The sequence below is a fragment of the Cercospora beticola genome, chromosome 2, assembly GCF_033473495.1.
Source record: "Cercospora beticola chromosome 2, complete sequence".
In the NCBI taxonomy this organism is placed as follows: Eukaryota; Fungi; Ascomycota; class Dothideomycetes; order Mycosphaerellales; family Mycosphaerellaceae; genus Cercospora; species Cercospora beticola.
Window position 1 is genome coordinate 3,457,815 of NC_088936.1, and position 20,244 is coordinate 3,478,058.

The 20,244-nt window shown below is 51.3% G+C and overlaps 7 protein-coding genes across 7 annotated transcripts; 4 read left to right on the forward strand and 3 right to left on the reverse strand.

Annotated features, from left to right (window-relative positions):
• Positions 1–1,820: 1,820 nt before the first annotated feature.
• On the forward strand, positions 1,821–2,547 carry RHO25_003281 (uncharacterized protein; the record flags this gene model as incomplete). Its single annotated transcript, XM_023598786.1, has 3 exons — positions 1,821–2,061; positions 2,115–2,292; positions 2,349–2,547. The coding sequence occupies 3 exons, from the start codon at positions 1,821–1,823 to the stop codon at positions 2,545–2,547; spliced, it is 618 nt and encodes a 205-aa protein (XP_023455958.1).
• Positions 2,548–3,388: 841 nt separating this feature from the next.
• RHO25_003282 (uncharacterized protein) lies at positions 3,389–4,469 on the forward strand (the record flags this gene model as incomplete). The annotated part of the gene is made up of 4 exons (XM_065602382.1): positions 3,389–3,397; positions 3,487–4,217; positions 4,270–4,395; positions 4,445–4,469. 4 exons carry the CDS (start codon positions 3,389–3,391, stop codon positions 4,467–4,469), a joined length of 891 nt encoding a protein of 296 aa, XP_065458454.1.
• Positions 4,470–5,745: 1,276 nt separating this feature from the next.
• RHO25_003283 (uncharacterized protein) lies at positions 5,746–7,155 on the forward strand (the record flags this gene model as incomplete). The annotated part of the gene is made up of 1 exon (XM_023598789.2): positions 5,746–7,155. One exon carries the CDS (start codon positions 5,746–5,748, stop codon positions 7,153–7,155), a length of 1,410 nt encoding a protein of 469 aa, XP_023455960.1.
• Positions 7,156–9,004: 1,849 nt separating this feature from the next.
• On the forward strand, positions 9,005–11,753 carry RHO25_003284 (uncharacterized protein; the record flags this gene model as incomplete). The annotated part of the gene is made up of 4 exons (XM_023598790.2): positions 9,005–9,337; positions 9,393–9,902; positions 9,953–11,440; positions 11,496–11,753. The coding sequence occupies 4 exons, from the start codon at positions 9,005–9,007 to the stop codon at positions 11,751–11,753; spliced, it is 2,589 nt and encodes an 862-aa protein (XP_023455956.1).
• A 3,260-nt stretch (positions 11,754–15,013) lies between these two features.
• On the reverse strand, positions 15,014–16,636 carry RHO25_003285 (uncharacterized protein; the record flags this gene model as incomplete). The annotated part of the gene is made up of 1 exon (XM_023598791.2): positions 15,014–16,636. The coding sequence occupies one exon, from the start codon at positions 16,634–16,636 to the stop codon at positions 15,014–15,016; it is 1,623 nt and encodes a 540-aa protein (XP_023455957.2).
• A 1,274-nt stretch (positions 16,637–17,910) lies between these two features.
• RHO25_003286 (uncharacterized protein) lies at positions 17,911–18,577 on the reverse strand (the record flags this gene model as incomplete). The annotated part of the gene is made up of 3 exons (XM_023598793.2): positions 17,911–17,962; positions 18,040–18,346; positions 18,409–18,577. The coding sequence occupies 3 exons, from the start codon at positions 18,575–18,577 to the stop codon at positions 17,911–17,913; spliced, it is 528 nt and encodes a 175-aa protein (XP_023455238.1).
• Positions 18,578–18,700: 123 nt separating this feature from the next.
• On the reverse strand, positions 18,701–18,910 carry RHO25_003287 (uncharacterized protein; the record flags this gene model as incomplete). The annotated part of the gene is made up of 1 exon (XM_065602383.1): positions 18,701–18,910. One exon carries the CDS (start codon positions 18,908–18,910, stop codon positions 18,701–18,703), a length of 210 nt encoding a protein of 69 aa, XP_065458455.1.
• Positions 18,911–20,244: the final 1,334 nt, after the last annotated feature.

A 20,244-nucleotide genomic window follows, 5' to 3' on the forward strand; every position in this document is an offset into this window, starting at 1 on the left:
CACCCCTTGCGGGAAGGTGTGTCAGTAAGTTATGCTGAGGCTGGAGCAATATGCAGCTCGAAAGCTAGGAACATCTATAGACCTGAGCTCCACGCACGTCCTGCATCTCGGACCACAACATGCAGCTTGAATTCAGGGTTTGCAGTTCGTACAACCTTTGAGAGGTGAGCAAAGCAGCGGGGTATGTGTGCTCTACGAGATCATGGCGAGCTCAAAAAAAAATCTCCGCGGGACGTCTTCAGAGCTCTGTTACTTCCCAGAAGGTAGGCGTGCCTCGAAAGTGTACGCTAACGGAGCAACCAATACCGATGATCTCGCGGTGTCGAGCTTTCGCGAACATTCTGATGCTCATCACGGAAGGATGCCCAAGCCTCTTCACATGAGCAGTGTCTCGAGCTCGATGTCAAGTTCGGCAAAGCCTGCTGGAGGATCCCGGTAGGAGAGCACGCAAAAGCCAGAGTCTTCCGTTACTGTAGGGCAGTGCATACCATTGTTCGACGACCTTCGTGCAAGTTGCCAACAAAGTCGCAGTCGTGCCTTCTTCCCGAGAACGAAGCAGCGCCACAGGAGTGAGATCGTCGAATATGTCAAGCAAATCTGCTTGCCAGCAAGGCGTTCATCTCGTCAACGTGTAGCAGGATGAAGTGCCAGCTGTGAGTTAATCGCGTGGATCAAGAGTCGGGCGAAATTTCTCCTCCCGTACAAACGGCTAGCCGCAATGATTCCGCAAATATGCTCCCCAGGAGCTCTAGCGGGTGGCCCATCGTATGTCGGCGCACCCTGCAATCCTGCCTGCCAGCGCTTGAGAGACGCTGGACTGCAGAGCGGTCGCTGGAGAGGCTTCTGCCAGTTGTGACGCGTAAAGATAATGGTCCTTTCCAGTCTCCGTTGGCCAGCAATGGAGCTGATCGCATACGGCAGCTCTTTCCGGCCATTTTTGGTCTTTAGAGCGCTTTGTGCGAGGTCCAGATCGGCCATCGAGGTGGTGAAGAAACGTGTACCGGTGGTGCTTTCGTGCGTGGCGTTGGAGCATGTGGCAGCAACGGTTCGGGAAAACAGTTTCCCCGAAGCCCGCGCCGAACTCTACAGACACAGTCGCTTTTCGCCCTCCTCTGCATCTCTTGCGCAACTGCACAACAACATCGTTGAACTCCCAAATCATCACAAGGTGGACACCGCGAATGTCCTCAATTGCGCATCGTATGAAATGTCGATTGATCCCATGAGTTCTGGTCAAGAAGCAGATTCTGAGGTGCTCTTCCCCACATGGCCTCCCAATAGCCCGCACCACGCTGTTGAAGAAGCACAGATGCACGCAGAGCCTCACCACGCGTGAAAGCGCTCTGCCGACCATTCACGACAGCTGTAAATCGCCATGATACACAAGCTCTGACCTCCGAAACATCCGCTGTGATCACGTCTCCACTCACGACATGCCATTGAGAGCATCGGCAAGCGTTTGTATGATGCATCCGCTGCCCAAAGCGATGCCCTGCCAGCGTGTCCGGCCTATTGGAGCCAGTGATTGATGCTGATATACCGGCTCCAGACCAGGCCAAATGACATGCAGGCATGCTCTGAGCCTAACATTTGGTATGCCTTCACGAATGCGTATTAACGCCTTCGTGAAAGGCCCGCTGTACCAGCGGGCAGCCCAGCAGCGAGCTCAACAGTAAGTACGAGTGCAGGTATATGAGACTTGTCAGTTCAAGCTGTAGCCTCTTTCCTTCATTCACGTCCGGTCTACATTCGCTAGCAATCAGATCCGCCACACGACTCACCCTCCACCTACCGTCCACCAGATCCCTTTCCGAGCCAACATGCAGATTATTGGAGCCCTTCTCGTTGCGGCAGGCGTCGCTGTCGCCTTGCCAGGTGGCGGTGATGGCGGCTACAGCCCAAAGAAGCAGGAGTGTGTCACCAGCAGCACCTGCAAGGCCGTCTACCACACCACTACGAAGACCGTGCCATACCAGGAAACCAAGACAATCACCAAGACTGAATACAAGCCACACGTCTACACCACCAAGGTGCCAAAGGTCTACACTGAGACTACTTATGGTAGGTGGCGACCATTCGACACCGGTCAATGGCGCCAAGCTAATGTCACGCAGTGCCAAAGGAATACCAAATCACCAAGACCATTCCAATTACGAAGACCGTCACCGTCCCAGACCACTCGACTACCGTCATTTGCAAGACGTCGACTGTCAAGTTTGACCGCACCTCAGTCATCACCACATCTTCGCTCAGCACATGTCCAGAGACCACCAAGGTGCCAAAGACCGATGTGTAAGTTTTGACCTCCATTACTTGGTACTCGACAAGATGACTGACTTCTGCCACAGCAAGTCTACCTACAAGGAGGACAAGGTCACCACCAGCACTCCATGCCCTTACACCACCACCGAGAAGAAGGAGACCTGGTCGACATCCGTCTGCACATCTACCTCAACCAAGTGCGACACCACCAGCAAGTGCTCGGAGAAGCAAGGCTACCCAACTCAGCCACCAAAGTACGATTCCGAGCCAAAGCCAACTTATTAGATTCGGAAATGCTGGTGACAAGGGATCTCTGGTACTCAACAGCATGTTGACGAGGACGGCCTATGAAGTCGAGGTGGGAATAGTCGGGCGTGGGGATTTGTGACAATTTGTGTCAGCAAGAATTGAAGATGTATACTTAATGTCTTTTGGGTGTACGTGCCTCCATTGATGGGTGGCACAGTACCGACAATCTCTAGGAAAAGAATTGAATTTTGCGATAGCTGTTTGTGCAAATCATTCACTTCTCTCGTGTCACCTGAGCCGGCTAAAGTGCGGCCATTATGCACCGCGATACGTTCTTGCCGCTTCGCTTCACAGTTTGAAAGTGCGAATTCTTTATCCATCTTCACCACAAGTAGTTGTATAGTGTACATTCGAGCATGTCGTGTAACATGTGATTTTGCACGCATGCCTCACACACCGCGACGGCTTTTGCGAGTGCCGACTGCTGAATCGTCATCAGAACAGAGTTTCAGGCGGGCTGAACTGCCCCTCCCCCTCATCCTCTCTTCCAAACACGAGCACAGCACATCCAACGAGGCTGTCGTCGCAAGCAGCACGAGGCAAGAAAATGCCATATCTTCTCCGCAAGATAACACATTGTGGACGCGACGATTCTGAGCTTGCTTCCAAATAATCTGCGGTCGTCCCTTCTTCTCAGTGGCTCAACTGCTCGTGCCTCCGCAACGGCATCACATCATAGAAGCTAGTGAGGTCTAGAGCTCGGTAGAAAGGCAAACACCATGAGCCGGATAAGAAGCAACATGAGTACTTCCTTTGGAGGAGTTTTCCAAGTTTTGAACGAAGGACAACTAGACACCTTGAGCAGATCATATACAAAATGGCGACAGTAATCCAGTACGACTATGGTAAGCAGTCAGCCCCATTCACAGTGAGGTGTGAGCTAACTTCCTCGCCGATTTCTCCCCATATGGGCAGAAGACTAGACTTCTTCTGCATGCCGCTGGCGTAGACTTCGCAATTGTCGACACACCAGCCGTGCTTCCACGTCCAGATCTCGAGAAGTTGGGTGTCACGTATCGTCGAATTCCAATCATCGCCCTCGGCAAGGATGTCTATGTCGACTCTTCCAAGATCATCGATCTCATCCTCGCAAAGCTCGGCAAAGTCCAGCAAAACCCAGCAGACAAGGCCTACGAGACGTACGGAGTGAACCTCTTTGCTGAAGTCCTCTCGTTGATTCCTCTTGAGATTTTGACTCCAGAGTTCGTCAAAGATCGCGGGACGATCTTCCCTTCCCTTGGACGTTCTGATATCAAGACTTTGAGACCGAGTGGTTTGGCTCAATTCAAGGCCCGCTTGGCTGAGATTGAGACGCAGATCCTGAGCGGCGCTGGACCTTTCATCAATGGAAGCCAGATTGGTCTGGCTGATATCCACGTCTTCTGGCCGATCGGTTGGGCCTTGACTGACCTGGGTCTCAACAAGGAGCCTGGATTGGACGCAAGCTCTTACCCTAAGATCTTCAAATTGCTGGACAGTCTTCCAAAGCCAGAGGATATTAAGGCCAAGGCCAAGTCTTTGTCTGCTGAGGAGGCACATAAGATTATTATGACGGGCGACTATTCAGCTCAGGAGTCTTATGCTGTCGAGCATGATAATACGTACGGCATTGTTGCAGGAACGACAGTCGCGGTCGAGAGTTTCGAGTAGGTGGTTTCGCATGCAGCTGGGCTACTTTAGCTGACATATTTTGCGCAGCTCTACTCCTGGCTCTCATCCACAATATGGCAAGCTGCTTGGAACTTCTGTCAATGAGGTTGTGATTGAGACCGATGGTGGTGTGCGCATTCACTTTCCACGTATTGGGTATCTTGTGCGAACTTTGTAAGTCATTGCGAGATCGCTCGTCTCCAGTATGCTAACGATCGTCCAGGGAGGATGCACCAGCCAAGCCATGAAAGTAATGTCATTTTGGAAGATGCAGTCGTTTTGAAATTGGAGGTCAATACGCTTCTAAATTCTTGCAAGCTGGGACAATATCAGTTCTTCTTGCCTCACAACCTGCAGTAATGTCAGCTTCCCATCGTCAACATGAGTCTTCTGAAATCGTGACAATGAAGACGTCTGAGAACGGTGAGTGCACTTACCGCAAGCACGACGTGCCAATGCAACTTCCCTCGCAAGTTTGTTCTGTTCGCGGCTTCCCAAGAGTCAATAACGCAAGTGCGCACCAGCATGCACTCGAGTTAGCGCCAACGACTGTCAGAGGCAGCTGGAAGGCCAGCAGAGGTGCCAGCAGAGGTGCCAGCAGAGGTGCCAGCAGAGGTGCCAGCAGAGGTGCCAGCAGGGCGCGTCCCTCATCGGCAAGATAGTGGCAAAAGAATCGACAGCACGAAGAACAGGAACGCGAAAACGAGAGCAGTAGACCTTGCATCGCCTGCGCCCTTCAGCTACACTCGTTCCTCGTGATTCCCATCAGACACGTGGGAGAAATGGGTTGACCTCGGAGTGCCTCCCGGAGGCAGTGCGTATACACGGGTGATTGGGCCAGTGAGGGTAGTCAAACAAGATAAGTTGCCCAACCTACATCAAATGCATGCGCTCAGCTATTGATAGGATCAAAAACATGGCTGCAACGAGGCTGGGCGAAAGCCTCAAGACCTTGTGCTTTGGGCCAGCCTGGACAATTGCCATGTAGCCTTGCGGATGAGATGCACTAGTACTGCATTGTTGAGTGAACCCCAACCAGCTTTCTGCTCCGCAGGTTATCGGAATGACAAGTCGAATTGTGAGCTCGGGCATGTGCGAAGAACGCTATTGTTGTGCATCGCTTAGCAGCAGCAGTGCGCGTGCAGGTAACACTATTGGGATCCTTGGAAGTAGCGTGGTGGCGAGCAGACCGCATGTATGCGAGTGCCCAGATGAGGTTTCGAACAATGCTGAATCCGGCATCCTGGCTCTGCATATTGGCCCGAAAGAGTGCAGTAGCGCTACGAAAACGGGCTTGGGAACAAATTCGCTCCGAAAAGGATCCACTTTGAGATCATGCACAGAACCCGGGGGTTCGAAGAGGTAAGCGAGATCTGGGCCGTTCGAGGTAACGACAGGGTGTGATCTACGGCCACGAGGTTGAACGTGAACGAGCTCCAGGCCGTAAATGTCGGGCACAGAAAGTTGTATATGCAACGCTCATCCCGAGGTCCACTCGATTCAGCAGTGGGAACTTGAGTGATCATGGCTCACCACACTGCATCTTCACCAGCATCCAGCTATGCTGGTCCTCGAGCATCGCCCTACAACAGTGGCATCAACACACCGCTGGAACGACCGAACCCATTCGACACTCCTGCTCCATCCAGCCGACAGAGTTGGACTAGCGACGCAAGATGCCAGAACACAAGCAGTGCGTACCTGAGATCGTCCGAAATGGACGCAAAAGCATTGAGCACCAATTACTTTCGAAGTCGTCGAATTCGAAAAAGTGAAATGGAAAGCCCAAATGCTCTGGGGCGGCTCAGAAAGAAGACCATCTTTGAACGCCAGTCCTGGATCATTCCTTGCTTCGGAATCTTCATCGGACTGTGTATCAGCAGTGTGATGGTATACCTGAGCTTCAAGGACCAAAAGAGAGGCGGCAACTTCTGTCCCATCTTCACCGAAGACTTTTCTTCAGGTCGGTTGACGCCCGATATCTGGACCATCGAACAACAGGTTGCAGGCCATAATGGAGAGTTCGACCAAATGTCGGATGATGCGGATGTGCTGTTTGTCAAGGACGGCATTCTTCATATCAAGCCAAAATTGCAAGATGAAAGCCTTGTCAACACGAACAATGCCACCATTGACCTCGGTGACCGCTGTACTGGTGAAGGCTTCTTCAACTGCTTTGCCCATACCAACACGACCAACGGCACCATCGTGCCGCCTGTGAAATCTGCTCGCATCAATACCAAGAAAGGCGCATCTCTTCGCTACGGCAGAGTAGAAGTTGTTGCAAAGATGCCAAAGGGAGACTGGATGTGGCCGGCGATCTGGATGCTGCCTACCGAAGACAAGTATGGACCATGGCCTGCATCGGGAGAGATCGACATTGTAGAGACACGTGGAAACAACCACTCGTACAAAGCAGGACCAGGAGGAGGTAACAATCTGGCAACCAGTGCTCTCCATTGGGGTCCGGAGACGAACACGGACGGCTACCTGAAGACAGTCGATCAGCTGGGCGCGCTGCACTCGTACTATGGCGACCAGTTCCATACCTTTGGACTGGAATGGACCGAGAATTACATCTTCACCTATGTGGATTCAGTATTGATGCAGGTTCTGTACGTGAAATTCAATCGTCGATTCTGGGATCGTGGAAATTTCCCGCCTGCGACTGCCAACGGGACAACATTGATGGACCCATGGTCGCACACCGGACGAACTAGTACGCCATTTGACGAGAAGTTTTATTTGATTCTGAATGTTGCTGTTGGTGGCACGAATGGTTATTTCAAAGATGGCGAGAGCGGCAAACCCTGGGCGGACGCTTCTCCGGTTGCGAAGAAGGAGTTCTGGGAAGCTCGGAACCAGTGGCTTCCAACGTGGGAGAAGAACGGCGAGATGCAAGTGAAGTCGGTCAAGATGTGGGAGAAATGTTGATGATGAACATGAATAATTTGAATAGGCCTACGCCGGAAGCGACCACCGGGAAATAAGATGACGTCGAGAAATACACTTTCCCATTCGTCCAAACTCAAACTCTGTGATCCTTGGCTTGAGTATCTGATTCACTTGTTCTGTTTCTCATTTCTCCTTCATTCTGCCTACATCGCACTTTCACCTCAGTCGGTAATTGTAATGATACCACAAGGCGCCGCTGCGTGCGTTGAGAACTCCAAGCACAATGCACCATCCCTGTCACCATTTTAGCCGACCCGGCTGTGCCTCCGACTCCTCTACTGTGGGCTCACGGCGCGAAATTCCATGTCCAAGGCAAGCTACCGAGAAGATCTACTGGCACGTTCTCCAGATTGAGATAATAACCTTGTCTGCTTGAACATGCATTCTGCATACCTGGCCCACTGAAACGCGATAGCCCATGGCGAGCAACTATTCTGGCCCTCCATCGGCAGAAATGAAGCATTCTACGAGAATGGTGATCTTTCATCGGAAGCAAAACGCCCACACCTTCTGACGTCTCCGTCAAGATGCACGAGAACACCACGGTGCCTTGTGCCTGGCCCGTCGGAGTGCCGGCATACACGCAAGCGCCTTCCAGATGTCCTGCATATGCGTTGGCCCACAAGCCGTGTTGTCATCTTGGCAGCGTCTCCAGTTCCTTGGCAATATGGGCGAAAATCATCTGCAGGAATACGAGGCCAGAGTGCTAAGCGATCATCAACTGCGAGACCCAGGACCAGTTGTCAGGCTGTCAATCATTGAGTTCTTATTACTCCACGCAGCTTGAGCTTCTAGCGTTGCCGATCCAAGTAAAGCATTCCTCACACCTGGAAAGAATTGGCACCAAGCGAAGAAGCCGAGATAACAATGGATGGCACGATTGCGCTGTGCAAGGATGCGAGCGGTGTTGCTCGCACAGCTCGCATGGGAATTTTTAGTCTCGCCAATGCATGATGTCGAATGTTCCATGTGAGTGATGAGGCTCGGACTGAACAAGTTGCAGGTCGATAGCGTGTGGCTAGGGCTCCCGGAAGGCCACCAGAAATCGCAGAAGCAGTCTTTCGTACGGCGTGCGCACCGAATCGAGCCATCAATCGCACAACTCATCTCAGAGACTCCGACTCGAGGTTGTTTGAACTTGCAATTGACCAATTGGTAGACAGTAATGCCCAATTTGTCACCTCTGGTAGAGGCGAGTTGGCCCACAGGCTACAATGGGCGCACGAGAACTTGCCCAGCAACTCGGTATCGCTACGAGAAAAGCTCTATCGATGTTCTATTTTGACCTCGCTCTAACCACACTTGTGCAACCCCAGGCCGAAGCTACACTCTAGCGATGCCTTCCGTGCAGACAATCACATCCGGCCACGTGCTAGCCTGACATCGCCACGCGATACGGTATGGCAAATCATGGCAACTCGCTTGAAGGATTGGTTGAGTATGGCACTTGAGGCGTTGATACACATCCCAACCACTCGGGCAGCTCGAGGAAGAGGTCGAGGCACCAAGTTCTCGAGCTGGGTCCAGGCCGCGGACAATGGAGCACTCCGTGCGTGCAGGCTCAATCGAGCAGCTGAGTTCTCCCGAAAACCTGACGCGCGGGATCTGGAGGCTCAATCTGGCCACTTCTCAAGCATGTAGAAGCTCAGAAGGGTTAGGACAAAAGCTCAATCGGTCCTACGAGGCGGAAAGCTGTGGATGGGTGTGTGTCCGAGAGAAAAGCTATCTTCCTGAAGGCGCCAACACAACGGAGTAAAAGTCAGCTTGCACCAACCTTGAGTCTTCCTATCATTTTGTCTCTGGTCGAACATATCTTGGCACCAGCACCATGGGCGTCTGGTCATATTTCAAACCTGGGAAAAAGGCCGCCGGCGCCGATGCCAGTCCTGCTGACGCTACCAACTCAACACCCACCAGCACCGGACCATTGGACAATGCAGAATCACTCAGCGGGAAAGATTCATTATACTCTAACGATGTTCAACGGGATATCATACTCAGCTACCTTTTCCAGAGACAATGTACCAGCATGTGGATACAAGACGTGGCCGGCACGAATGAGGGTGTCATTTTGAAGAACTCCCGCAATGACTTTCTCACTATGCCTTTGACGCTGAAAGGTTCGCTATTGCAACAGGCAGTATCCGCTCTGAACACCAAGGTAATACAAATTTATGGTATGCGGTGGCATACTGGCATAGCTGATGGTTCCACAGGCTGCAATGACTGTGAAGAGCCGCCTTGTCTTCACTCTCGTCCAGCGCCTCAGCGATGACGAGACCGGTATTCCTGTTCGGGATAATCAGAGAATCCAAGTTGTCAACGATTTTATCGAGCTGTCGAGAGCGCGCAAGCACCAATATGCAGCGTTTGTGCGCAGCGAAGGCCTTCTCGTGGTCTGGGATGACGATCCATCGAACCTCATACAGCGCGTCGAATCAATCGAATCGGATCTTCTAAGAGTGGTCTGGGGATTGAGTCGCAACATCGAGGAAGAGAAGACAGCTTTGATCTCAGTGACTGCTTCAGATGAAGAGTTGCAAGCTGGAGAAGAGTCAAGACCGACAAGACTCTATTGGTCGATAATGAGTGGATGCACACTTTGCTTGTTGACTGTGCTCTTCGGCAGAAGGCTGCAGAACACTTTCATTCAAGTGGCTACTCTAGGCAACTATTCATCGCTCGCATTCCTGGCCTTGACACCCATCATAGTTCTGTTCAGTTTGGTGAGTACACTTGTGGGACTTCACAAGACTGTGGCTGATGATAACAATAGTTCTTCGCCTTCGTCATTGTTGGCTTCTTCTTCCGATTAGTAGGACCGGTCAAACAGCTTCACGAAAACTCGGAGACTTTCTCCGCGATCAAGTCACCTCGATTGACGAGCAAAAACCTTCCACATGTCACGATCCAATGCCCAACCTACAAAGAAGGTCTCGAGGCAGTCCTGAAGCCGACTGTAAGCTCGTTGATGAAGGCTATTTCCACATACGAGCTGCAAGGTGGCTCAGCCAACATCTTTGTGAACGACGATGGGCTCCAATTACTGGATGAGGAACAGCGCCATATTCGTACTCAGTTCTATGAAGACAACAACATTGGATTCGTGGCAAGACCAGCACATAACCCCAACGGCACAGGCTTCGTCCGCCGTGGCAAGTTCAAGAAAGCGTCCAACATGAATTACGCGATGGACTTCTCAAATCGCATCGAAGACAAGCTGCAGAATGTGGATCGTGACGAAAAGTGGACAACCCTAGACGAGGCTGCTGCCTATGAACAAGCGCTCCAAGAAGTGCTCAACGAACAACCGGAAGATCAGCCCAAAGGCTGGGCATCGGGAAACATTCGCATAGGCGACTACATCCTTATAATCGATTCAGATACGAGGATTCCGGAAGATTGCCTTCTCGACGCGGTTTCCGAGATGGAGATTTCTCCCGACGTGGCAATTATCCAGTTTTCTTCTGGAGTAATGCAAGTCTCCCACGATTTCTTCGAAAATGCGATGAAATTTTTCACGGACTTGATCTACACGAGTATCAAATTTGGTGTCGCTGCTGGCGATATTGCCCCATTTGTTGGTCACAATGCTCTTTTGCGATGGTCGGCGCTACAACATGTCGCATTCGAGGACGAAGAATCGACGCTTCCCGAGCTCTACTGGTCAGAGAGCACTGTGTCTGAAGACTTCGATATGGCACTTCGCCTGCAGATCGAAGGGTACCACCTCCGATACGCGTCCTACTTTGGGGACGGATTCCAAGAAGGTGTCTCTTTGACAGTGTACGACGAGCTCACTCGTTGGGAGAAGTACGCCTACGGATGTGACGAACTCATGTTTCATCCTCTCAAATACTGGCTTTTCCGAGGACCGCTCACGCCACTGTTCAGGAAATTCCTCGCATCGGAAATGCCTCTATCTTCCAAGATCAACGTTATTGCCTACTTGGGAACATACTATGCTCTGGGCGCTGCGTGGGTGTTCACATTGGCTAACTACTTTGTTCTCGGACTCTACAACGGCCACTACGATACGTGGTATGTCGACAGTTGGCAGATCTTCATCAGTATACTTTTCGTCTTCGCTATCGCGGCCAACTTCGGTCTTGCCGTCTCACGTTATCGTTCCGGAGAAAGGGAATTCCTGCCGGCCCTGTTCGAGAGTTTCCAATGGTGTTTGATGTTCCTGGTTTTCTTTGGCGGCATCAGCTTCCACATTAGCCAGGCACTCCTCTGCCACCTTGTTGGAATCGATATGCAGGTATGTGAAGCTACAATCATTGGCTCATGGTACGAAAGCTGACTTCTTCAAACAGTGGGGCGCAACGGCGAAAGAAGTGACACGCACAAACTTTTTCATCGAAGCACCCATAGTGCTCCGAAAGTTCAAGTACAGCATGATCTTCTGTTGGTTCATGATCGTTGCTATGATCATCATGGCTCTCGGGCCTTTCATTCCCTGGTCATGGAACATCACGGAATTTACAGCCATATTCCCCTTGGCCCTGATGCTGGTGTGCCACATACTCATGCCGATCGTATTGAATCCTGGTTTGCTGGCGTTTACATGGTAATGCAACAAATCCGTAGAACAGGCATAGAAACGATGGGCAAGACACGCACATTCGAATGAATTCATGATCCTATACAACTCTAATACCGTTTCTCAATTAGATTCTCGTATCTTATTTCCCCGCTCGTCCGAGTCTATCTTCGTTCGGCTGCAAAAAGTATTTGAGGCCTTGGAGTGCACGATTCATGCAACACAATGCCCACGCTTAGCTTTGTGCTTACTCTTGACTGCATAAACTGTTGGTGCTAGTCCTGGTCATTCGAAGGAACCTTGTCACCCTGAGGGGTCAGCTTACCGGATAAATTCTATCAGAGGCCGGCATATGGTCCATAGCTGTCAATACGACGACTCTGTTCGTAACGACAGCTATCAGGGCTGTAGCCAGCGTTCAAACAAGTCCTAGACCTAGTGTCTGCGAACTCAATGCAGACCGCTCTACCCAGCAATGCACTAACACCTGTTGGTGTCTCACGGCCGATGATTCCAGAACTGCCTGGTTCCTAGTCTAGGCAAGCGCATAGTAATCACTCTCCAGCGATGCACTCGCTATACATAGTCAATGCAACCGGATTGGTAAAGTGCTTACCATCCGAGAAGCTTCGTTCGACGTCCGCAGTGGCATGGTGTATCATGCGCATACGAAGTTCACTAATCGTTAGAGTTATTAGACATGACACTCGGCAGGACTTGATCCTAGAATGCGTTGGATGCCCATTATTGCAATCTGACATTGCTTGAAGCATGTTCTACGGCCGGACTGCTGCCATCGATCTTGGAGGTGCGTTGCCAGCTATACACAGCATGGATTGTGTCCTGCTAGGTTTGCACTGCACTGCATTTTGATAGACCATGCTCGTGTTTGGAACATGCAAGTCTTGGAATAGAACATTCGTGTTCGAATCTCTTGAGTGAATGCCACTTTTGATGCCAGGTGGCCGTATTGCTTTTCCTATTTATAGGGACCACTTCTCCCACTCGAAGCTCGCCATCAAGCTAACATCGATCCAAGCAAGTCACACCAGCAAGAGAAATTTACCACCTATAAACTCAAGCCTTTCGATACACCTAAAAATGGTTTCCTTCAAGGTCCTTGTTATCACGCTTTTCGCTGCCGCAGTATCTGCAGACCAATTCAGGTAAAGAACGCACCCGCATGATGAACTTCTGGTATCATGATGCCGCAACGGTGGTGACACTCAGTACCTGACCGTTGACAAGAAGAAGAAGAGCCAACTAGTTTCCTTCAGATCGATCAAGGTTTCGACGAAGCTCTGCAGATGCTGGGATGACCCCAGTACTAAGACTCTCAGATTGCATACACTGTATAGAACCCTAAACCTGATCTCGGGCCCGGATTTCTTCAGGCAATTCTGTCTGTGAACCCGGTCCCGTCAGTGACGGCTTGTTCCTCGCTTGCTCCGAAGGACAAGTATTCACGGCTTCTGCTCAAACCAACGATGACCGTGCACGTTGCAGCGCCGGAAAGCGATAGGATCGTCTCACTTTGGGAACAAGAACACCATGTTGTGACCCGACGTCTGGATAGCAATTATTACGCCGATAGACAAAGTGAGTGAGCACAGATTGGAGCAAACATTGCGTACGTGGGATATATAAGAGAGTGACTACTTACGTACAAGTCTGCGAAGTTGAGAGTACCAACACGAACATTCGTGTAAGTCCGATAAGTGCGACAGCACAGATTTTCATACACCACTCCGCCAACCACCCCAGCTGCCGATAGCACGACAGTTTCACTACTTAACACTTGCCGGCCGCTACTTGCAACAGGCATCGAATTTGTTGGTGGCGCCAAGATCAAAATGGCAGACTTTCTGTACACGGTCAGAACTTAGTATGAATGTCTTCGTACAATACTTCTTACATATCCGCAGCCAGGCTCGGACCTGCATTTGGACTACTCCATGGTCAGCACTGCCCAGCTTCTCGATGCATGAACTTTCTTACAGGATGCCCGATGCTTTTACAGGTCGGAACATGACTATTGTCTCTCTTGGCCATATTTGCTTGGCCGTTCATTTCTACTGGCCCCGCAGCGAAGACTCCGACCTGCCAAAATCTATCAGCGAAGCTATGGTAGTCGAATATTTGGCCATTAGGTACCAGTGTCAGAGCAGCGGCTAAGATCGACCAGGTCTGCATTGTCGTAGATGGCAGAAGACGTGATGAAGGAGGACCCTTTCTCGTTGGCGTATGTGTTCTGATTGTCGGTGTTGCTGAGTTGTGCTTCACTCATCGAACGTGCGATCACGTTGCTTATATAGACCATCTTCACGACTGCGGCACTTTTCGGCGAAGAGCTTGTGATACTATTCTCATATGGCCTCGTGTTTGTTCGTCCAACAACATGGACAGTGCATGTCGCCAGCGGAGGCCTAGTACACCGGGTGCACTGGAAAGCTTCTGGTCGTTTGTCCACTTTCTCAATTGGGGTATCTCAGAGCGAATATCGGATGGCTGCGAGGTCATACAAGGACGCTAGCTTGTTTCGCCCTCTGAAAAGTTGGCATTGCATGCTTGCAATGGTTAAAGTATTATTTACCCACATGCGAAGCTCACCACATGTCGCTCCGCGACACCTCCCTAGAGTGACCACTTCTCATCTTCAGAGTGCCCGAAACCCAGCAACACGGTTGAACTGCAATGTAAGCCTTGCAATGCTTGTTATGAGATAAGCACCTTGTTGGCGATATGGATCGTGGCCGTGCCCAAACGAAAATGAGAAGAATGGCCAGCGTGGATTGTCTTTAGCAAGTATAGACCAATGGTCCCGCAGATGCTGCAGCTCGCATCGAATGCAACTGATATCGTTAGCTGAACCGTGAGGCCAGTACAACGTCGAAAGAGTGCCGCATAGTTGAGCGAGGGCGTTGAGGTCAGGCTCTTCCAGTGACACGTAAGTTCAAACTCATTTTAGAAGTGAACCAACATACAGGATGCCACCACCGGCGATGTTCTCGCCGCCTCGTATTGAGCAAGACACAGAACTCGGTACCCAAGACTCCTTTCGTATTAGCGCTGGACTTGTATGTCAGAATCTTGGATTGGTTGTACCATGCTTACAGTGTATGTTTTGACGGATCACCTCGCACTGTTTGCCCATTCAAGTGAATGCTCTTTGGCAAAGGATTGTCCTGCCGGCAGTTGGTATTGTGTATTACAGAGAACACGCGAATCACAGCTTAAGGAGAATTCCAGACATCGACCGACTTTTGCAAACGAGTCTTTGAAAACCCAAGCTCACATGAATGCCATCTCGCGTACGAGACCTCCTTTTGTCCAGCCGCGAGCGAAGTTGCGTCCAGTCGTTAACAAAATGCCGATCCACCAGATACGTCCAATCGAATCGTCATACCACATCTGTGGTTTGCCATTACTACGAGCTCTCATTCGGATGACGGCTCGCTTGACGCCCTCTTCGATAATGATCGCGATACCATTCAGCGCGAAGAACTTGGCCTCGCCAGCTGCGTCGGCCCAGCTACCGCCAACCGTACCTCTCACGGACAAAGAATGTACGACCGCAGAACTCAAGAAGCCACCAAGCACTTTGCCAATGTCGGCAGGCTGGTCAGAAGATTTGCCCGTGATTGTCCTCTCTAGCCACTCGCCTGGCCATACGCCCCAAACCAGGAACAGACGAGCGAAAAGTCTGTGCCATCCATATGACCAGAAGCCTCGAGCAGATGTGATGTCCCAGACTCGTGTCGTGTAGAGCGGGGGAAAGAAGGCCAGCGGCGAAGGTGCCAATGGCGAGCAGATGATTGCGAAGAGCGAATGGCCGAATGAGAACGCAGCCATCAGGAACGCTCCAAGTGCAGTGGTAAGTAGATATTGCTCCGAAAGTGACAATTCATCGAATGGTGACGGAGGCGGATCGATCCTGTCCATCATCGGTGCCAATCGTCGCACATATACGGTCCGAATGACTGCCCATGCAATGACTAGTACTGGTCCAACATGCACGAGCAACGAATGGATGCGATTCTGCACGGTAGGCAGCCAAGTCTTTGATGTATGTCGTACGTCGGCCGTCGTCCACGTGAAGCCCACTCCTCGCATCGATAGTTCCAACTCCAGTGCCCACGAGGCGCGATCAGCAAAGCCATGCGGCCAACCATCCTCAGTGTGCGCGGTCTCGATGACTGGTATGGGCTTCGGTCCGTCGATCAGTTTGCGCATCATGGTCATGTATCCATCGTCCTTGCTCAAAAGTTCGGTATATGATTGGCTCGTCATGTTTTCGAGCAAGCTAGACTGCGAGATTGCACGTTGCGGCTTTGGACGCGTGACTTTTAACAAGTCATCACTTTTCTCTGCCAGGGCGGTTGAGTGTGCATTCGCATTTGATTTGTCTGGAGCATGCGCCGTAGAGGGCTTCTTGAGCATTCCATTGCTTCCGCCATCAGCCCAAGGACGAGGCGCAGACTCTCCTCGGGGAGTTTCGGCGCGACGGTGGTGCGTATATGTCACTCTTCGCGGAATATGACTGAATCCATAATAGCTGATGAAGAACGCATCGAGGACTCGCAATCCTCCATATATGCCCACTAAGCCAAGCTGATAGGTTAGACCAATGCTTTGTGGCACATGGTACGCCAGAGGCAACCGGAGGAAGAGGTACGCCGCGATTGCAGCTAGTACGTTTCGAAGTGCGCCAATCTTGAACGTTGCCACTGACTGCGGCGGTGGAGGCGGCAGAAGCAAAATTCCTATGTAGTATAATAGAACTGGACAAAGTAGAGCTTCCAAAGTTAGTGGCTTAGTTCCAGGTATCGGTCGAAGTCCTGGTCTTGGCTCTCCAGTGAATGCTGAGTTCAAGGCGTGTACGAGGAACGTCGGAATTGGTAGCCATGACAGCATTGTATAGTTCGCGATGGCCTGCTTGCAATGTCTTCGCTTTCTGTGGGAGAGGTCTGAACCATTATTTGATCTCTGTGTCTGGTCAATGGTAGCTTATGCCACAAACTCTATTTCCCGTCCATGACGTGAACACTTCATGTCCCCTAAGTTGACGAGCGCTGTTCGATGGTTCCATCATGTGACTATGATACGAGCACAAAGAGCATCCCTATTGCCTTTGTTCGTCCTCACGATTAACGAGCGTGTCAGCTCGCTGTCGCTGATGTACGTGTGTCCATTCAGCTCTACGAGCCCACGGTATGGCTGAGTCTCGCCTAGGTTTAGAGACTGTTGACGCGACAAACAACGTCGACTTGTGGAATTGATAAAGTGATGTAAGTTTGACCCAGGCACAGGATGGCCATGGATGTTCTTGATCAAAGCACACCAGGCAAGCGCGATGCCAAGTCCGAGATTCGGCCTTTGCGGAGTGACCTTTTGCTTTCCCTTACGCCTTTGCCTCTTCCTCAACATCAACATTCCGACATTTCACGGCACAAGAGGGCAACAACGTCGGTCCGAAAAGGGTGTTACAAGACCAACAGAGCGCCTGATGTCCTGCACATACATGAAAACCCCTTTTGAAGTCGAGCAGCAGAAGTAAGAAAGTCGGATCCGCATTGCATTTCTACAGAATTATCATCCTCGTACATCCACCATTATGGCGTGCACTCAGATTCTCGGCTGCGTCAAAAGCTTCTGTTTCAAAAAGCAGTCGTAAAATATGCTTCCTCTCCGAACACCAATATACTTACTGCACAGCGAGCGCAATATCCAGGAGCTGCAAGGATTGCGCCGCACCTGTTCAGACAGGCGTAGCCTTGGCTTGATGAGCGCATGCTGTCGAGAGCAGAGTTGCTAGCAGGTAAGCGATGGCGATGGCGTGGGGCTCGATCCTGTTCGCTGTCGCGTCGGGGTATCAGAAGCGGGCGTGGGATTATTCTGGGTAATGATCCAAGTGGTCGTGTGCGATCTCTAGGCATATTTCTATTCGCAGACTTCAGCAGTGAATGTGGCTGTTGGCTAGAGGCACCGTGGAATGGAGTGGTGGATCGGTTTGTCTCAATGTGGCCACCGTCAGCCCTCTATTCTGTCGTCTTATGAACATTCAAAGCATTGCTAATTCTTGCCGCCGCTCTGATAACAGCTCCCGGTATCGAAGATGAAAAAGAAGATACGAAAATTTGCCGGGGCTCCTGCTCTCGAGCTCTGGGTTCCTCAATATGTCAAGCTCTTTAGAACGACCAGATACCTCCAGCTGGCTTGGTGCCGTTTCCAGGGACCAATCTAGCAAGAAACATGTTAGCAATCACGTGGAATACTCATACAGCGAGTGGGCCAGTCCAGGCTTTACGGAGACTCACCCATGCTCTCTAAATATAGCCTTAACCCTCTCTACAATCATCGCGGTCGGCGGCACGACGGTGCCGTTTGCTCGGGCTGTAGTTGGAGGGTATAGCCATGGAACGGTCTGAAGAGCCAAGCTACTCCCATACATCTCGTTGATTTCCGAAGCAGCGAAACCGCCGCCAATAAAGATCGCCCATGGGGCCTCTGGAGAAGGGTTGTTGATGTTCGAGCCGAGTCCGGAGACTGGGATGGTGGCCTCGCCCGCGAGCAGAGGACCAAATTCGGATTTGCCATCGGAAGCAGAGTGAATGACGTGGACGACTATGATGCAGGACATGTCAGCACATTGCGCCACGAAACGCCTTATCAAATACCTGACTTACTTTTGTAGTCAGGTGCCATGAGTTCAATGAACTCTTTGCTGATTTTGGCTTCCTTGCCTCCAAGAGCGATAGGGATCGCATCCGATGAATAGTTGCCCTGTGCTGCGACAGGAACGACAGTGTTGAGCACTGCAAAGGCAGCGAGGAGCTGGAAAATTGTTGAGGCCATTATTGCGATTCGTAAGAGAGCGTGGTATCTTGGACAACGGACGTGAGGCAGTGAGGTTCATATGTATCAATCCGCTGTGCTCCCCAGGCGTCCAGACCCGGTCACCAAGAATAAGCCACTGGATCACGTCCCACCGCATTTGACGCGGCGCTCCGCAGTTTGTACGAACACATCTTGGGGAGCCGATGGCAGAACGGTCTTGGCAGTCAAAGCGAACTCGTTGTCGAGATATCTAGCGTGACTGAGCTCCATGCCGTCTCCATGATTCCATTTCATGCCTTTTCCCCAGTGCCGTTGGCCGGAAAATGGGTCGAAGCGTAATCCGAGGTTCATGCTGTGTAACCCGCTGAACGCAGGTACTGACCAATGTCAACTCATTTGTTCCACATGTGTGGGTTGACGCGCATTGCGACTGCGAAGGCGTCGCACAATCTCGCAGAATCAATGACGATGACTTTGGATCATGTTCTTGATTCGTGTGCATCGTTTCCTTTCGGGTGTACTATTTGTCGCTGCGTTCGTCTTGGGGCGGAGGCTCAAGCACGATAAACAGAATTGGTTTGATTGACAGGCCAGACCCGTGCAATCGCGACAGGACACCTCAGTGACACCTTGGCACGGTTGAAGTGTCACTCACGTGTTGACTACATGTGCATGCTCCTTTCATTTCCAGCAATTCGGCCAGCGGCATGATCGCGTATCGCAACTCGAGCGGTGCGCTTGATTCCGAATGATCTGACAGGATGGTGCCATGGGGTATCATGTAGGATTCATGTAGGCCAAGGTGCTATGCAAGTCCTCTCCGTGCTTCGCGAGGAAGGCCGCTCTGGCCATCGTGGCATGCTGCGGAGAAATTAGATACGCTAAGGGGCGAGTCCTGATTGGCATGCGGATGTGCTCACATTATTGCGACCACTCCAGAGCCTGGAATCGCAATCAGGATATCGGGTGTTGGATGTAAGAGCGGACGCAATGCCAAAAAGGACGAGTTGCGTAGCTTCGGCTGCGCCCCGAACGACGACTGCAGGATCGATGGGGACGCACATCGTACGCAATCCCAGTCCAACTTCTGGATGACTGGTTGGTGCCCCAATATCGTCATTGCCCTGTTGTCGCAGTTGTTGTGTTCAGATTAAACGCCTCTCTGAGAGGAGTTTCGGGTCGGGTCAGCGGACGGAATTTCGGCAAAATTTTCGCTATTCATTCCAACAACATCACCGCATGTTCAACACCCTCTTGGCCAAAAAATCAATCACAATTCTTGCTTGCAGAGGAAAGGGGAGGGAAGGCTAAGAGCATGGGCTTGTAGAGGACTCGTCGTTGCAATGGTCCTTCTGGAGCGAAAATCGCCGCACGCTCGCCTAGAGTTGCCCCTCCACTTCCCAAGCAAAACAAAAGCATCGACAACACTCTAGAGCCAGTATACATCACAAAAGAATGGACGCGCTGGGAATTTCCAACGTTCGCAGGCCGAAGGCCTGGGAATGTTGGGAAGGGACCTAACGAGGAAGGAGAGACAACACCCTTCTGCCAAAGGCAGGAAAGAAAAGCTCCACGCAGTGGCCGCCGGAGGCATGCACCAGCAGAAGACTCTTTCCTCCTTCTGACGCAGCCTGCCAAATTTGGAAAGAGCAACCTTACTACTAACTTCCAGAACGGAAGTGCAT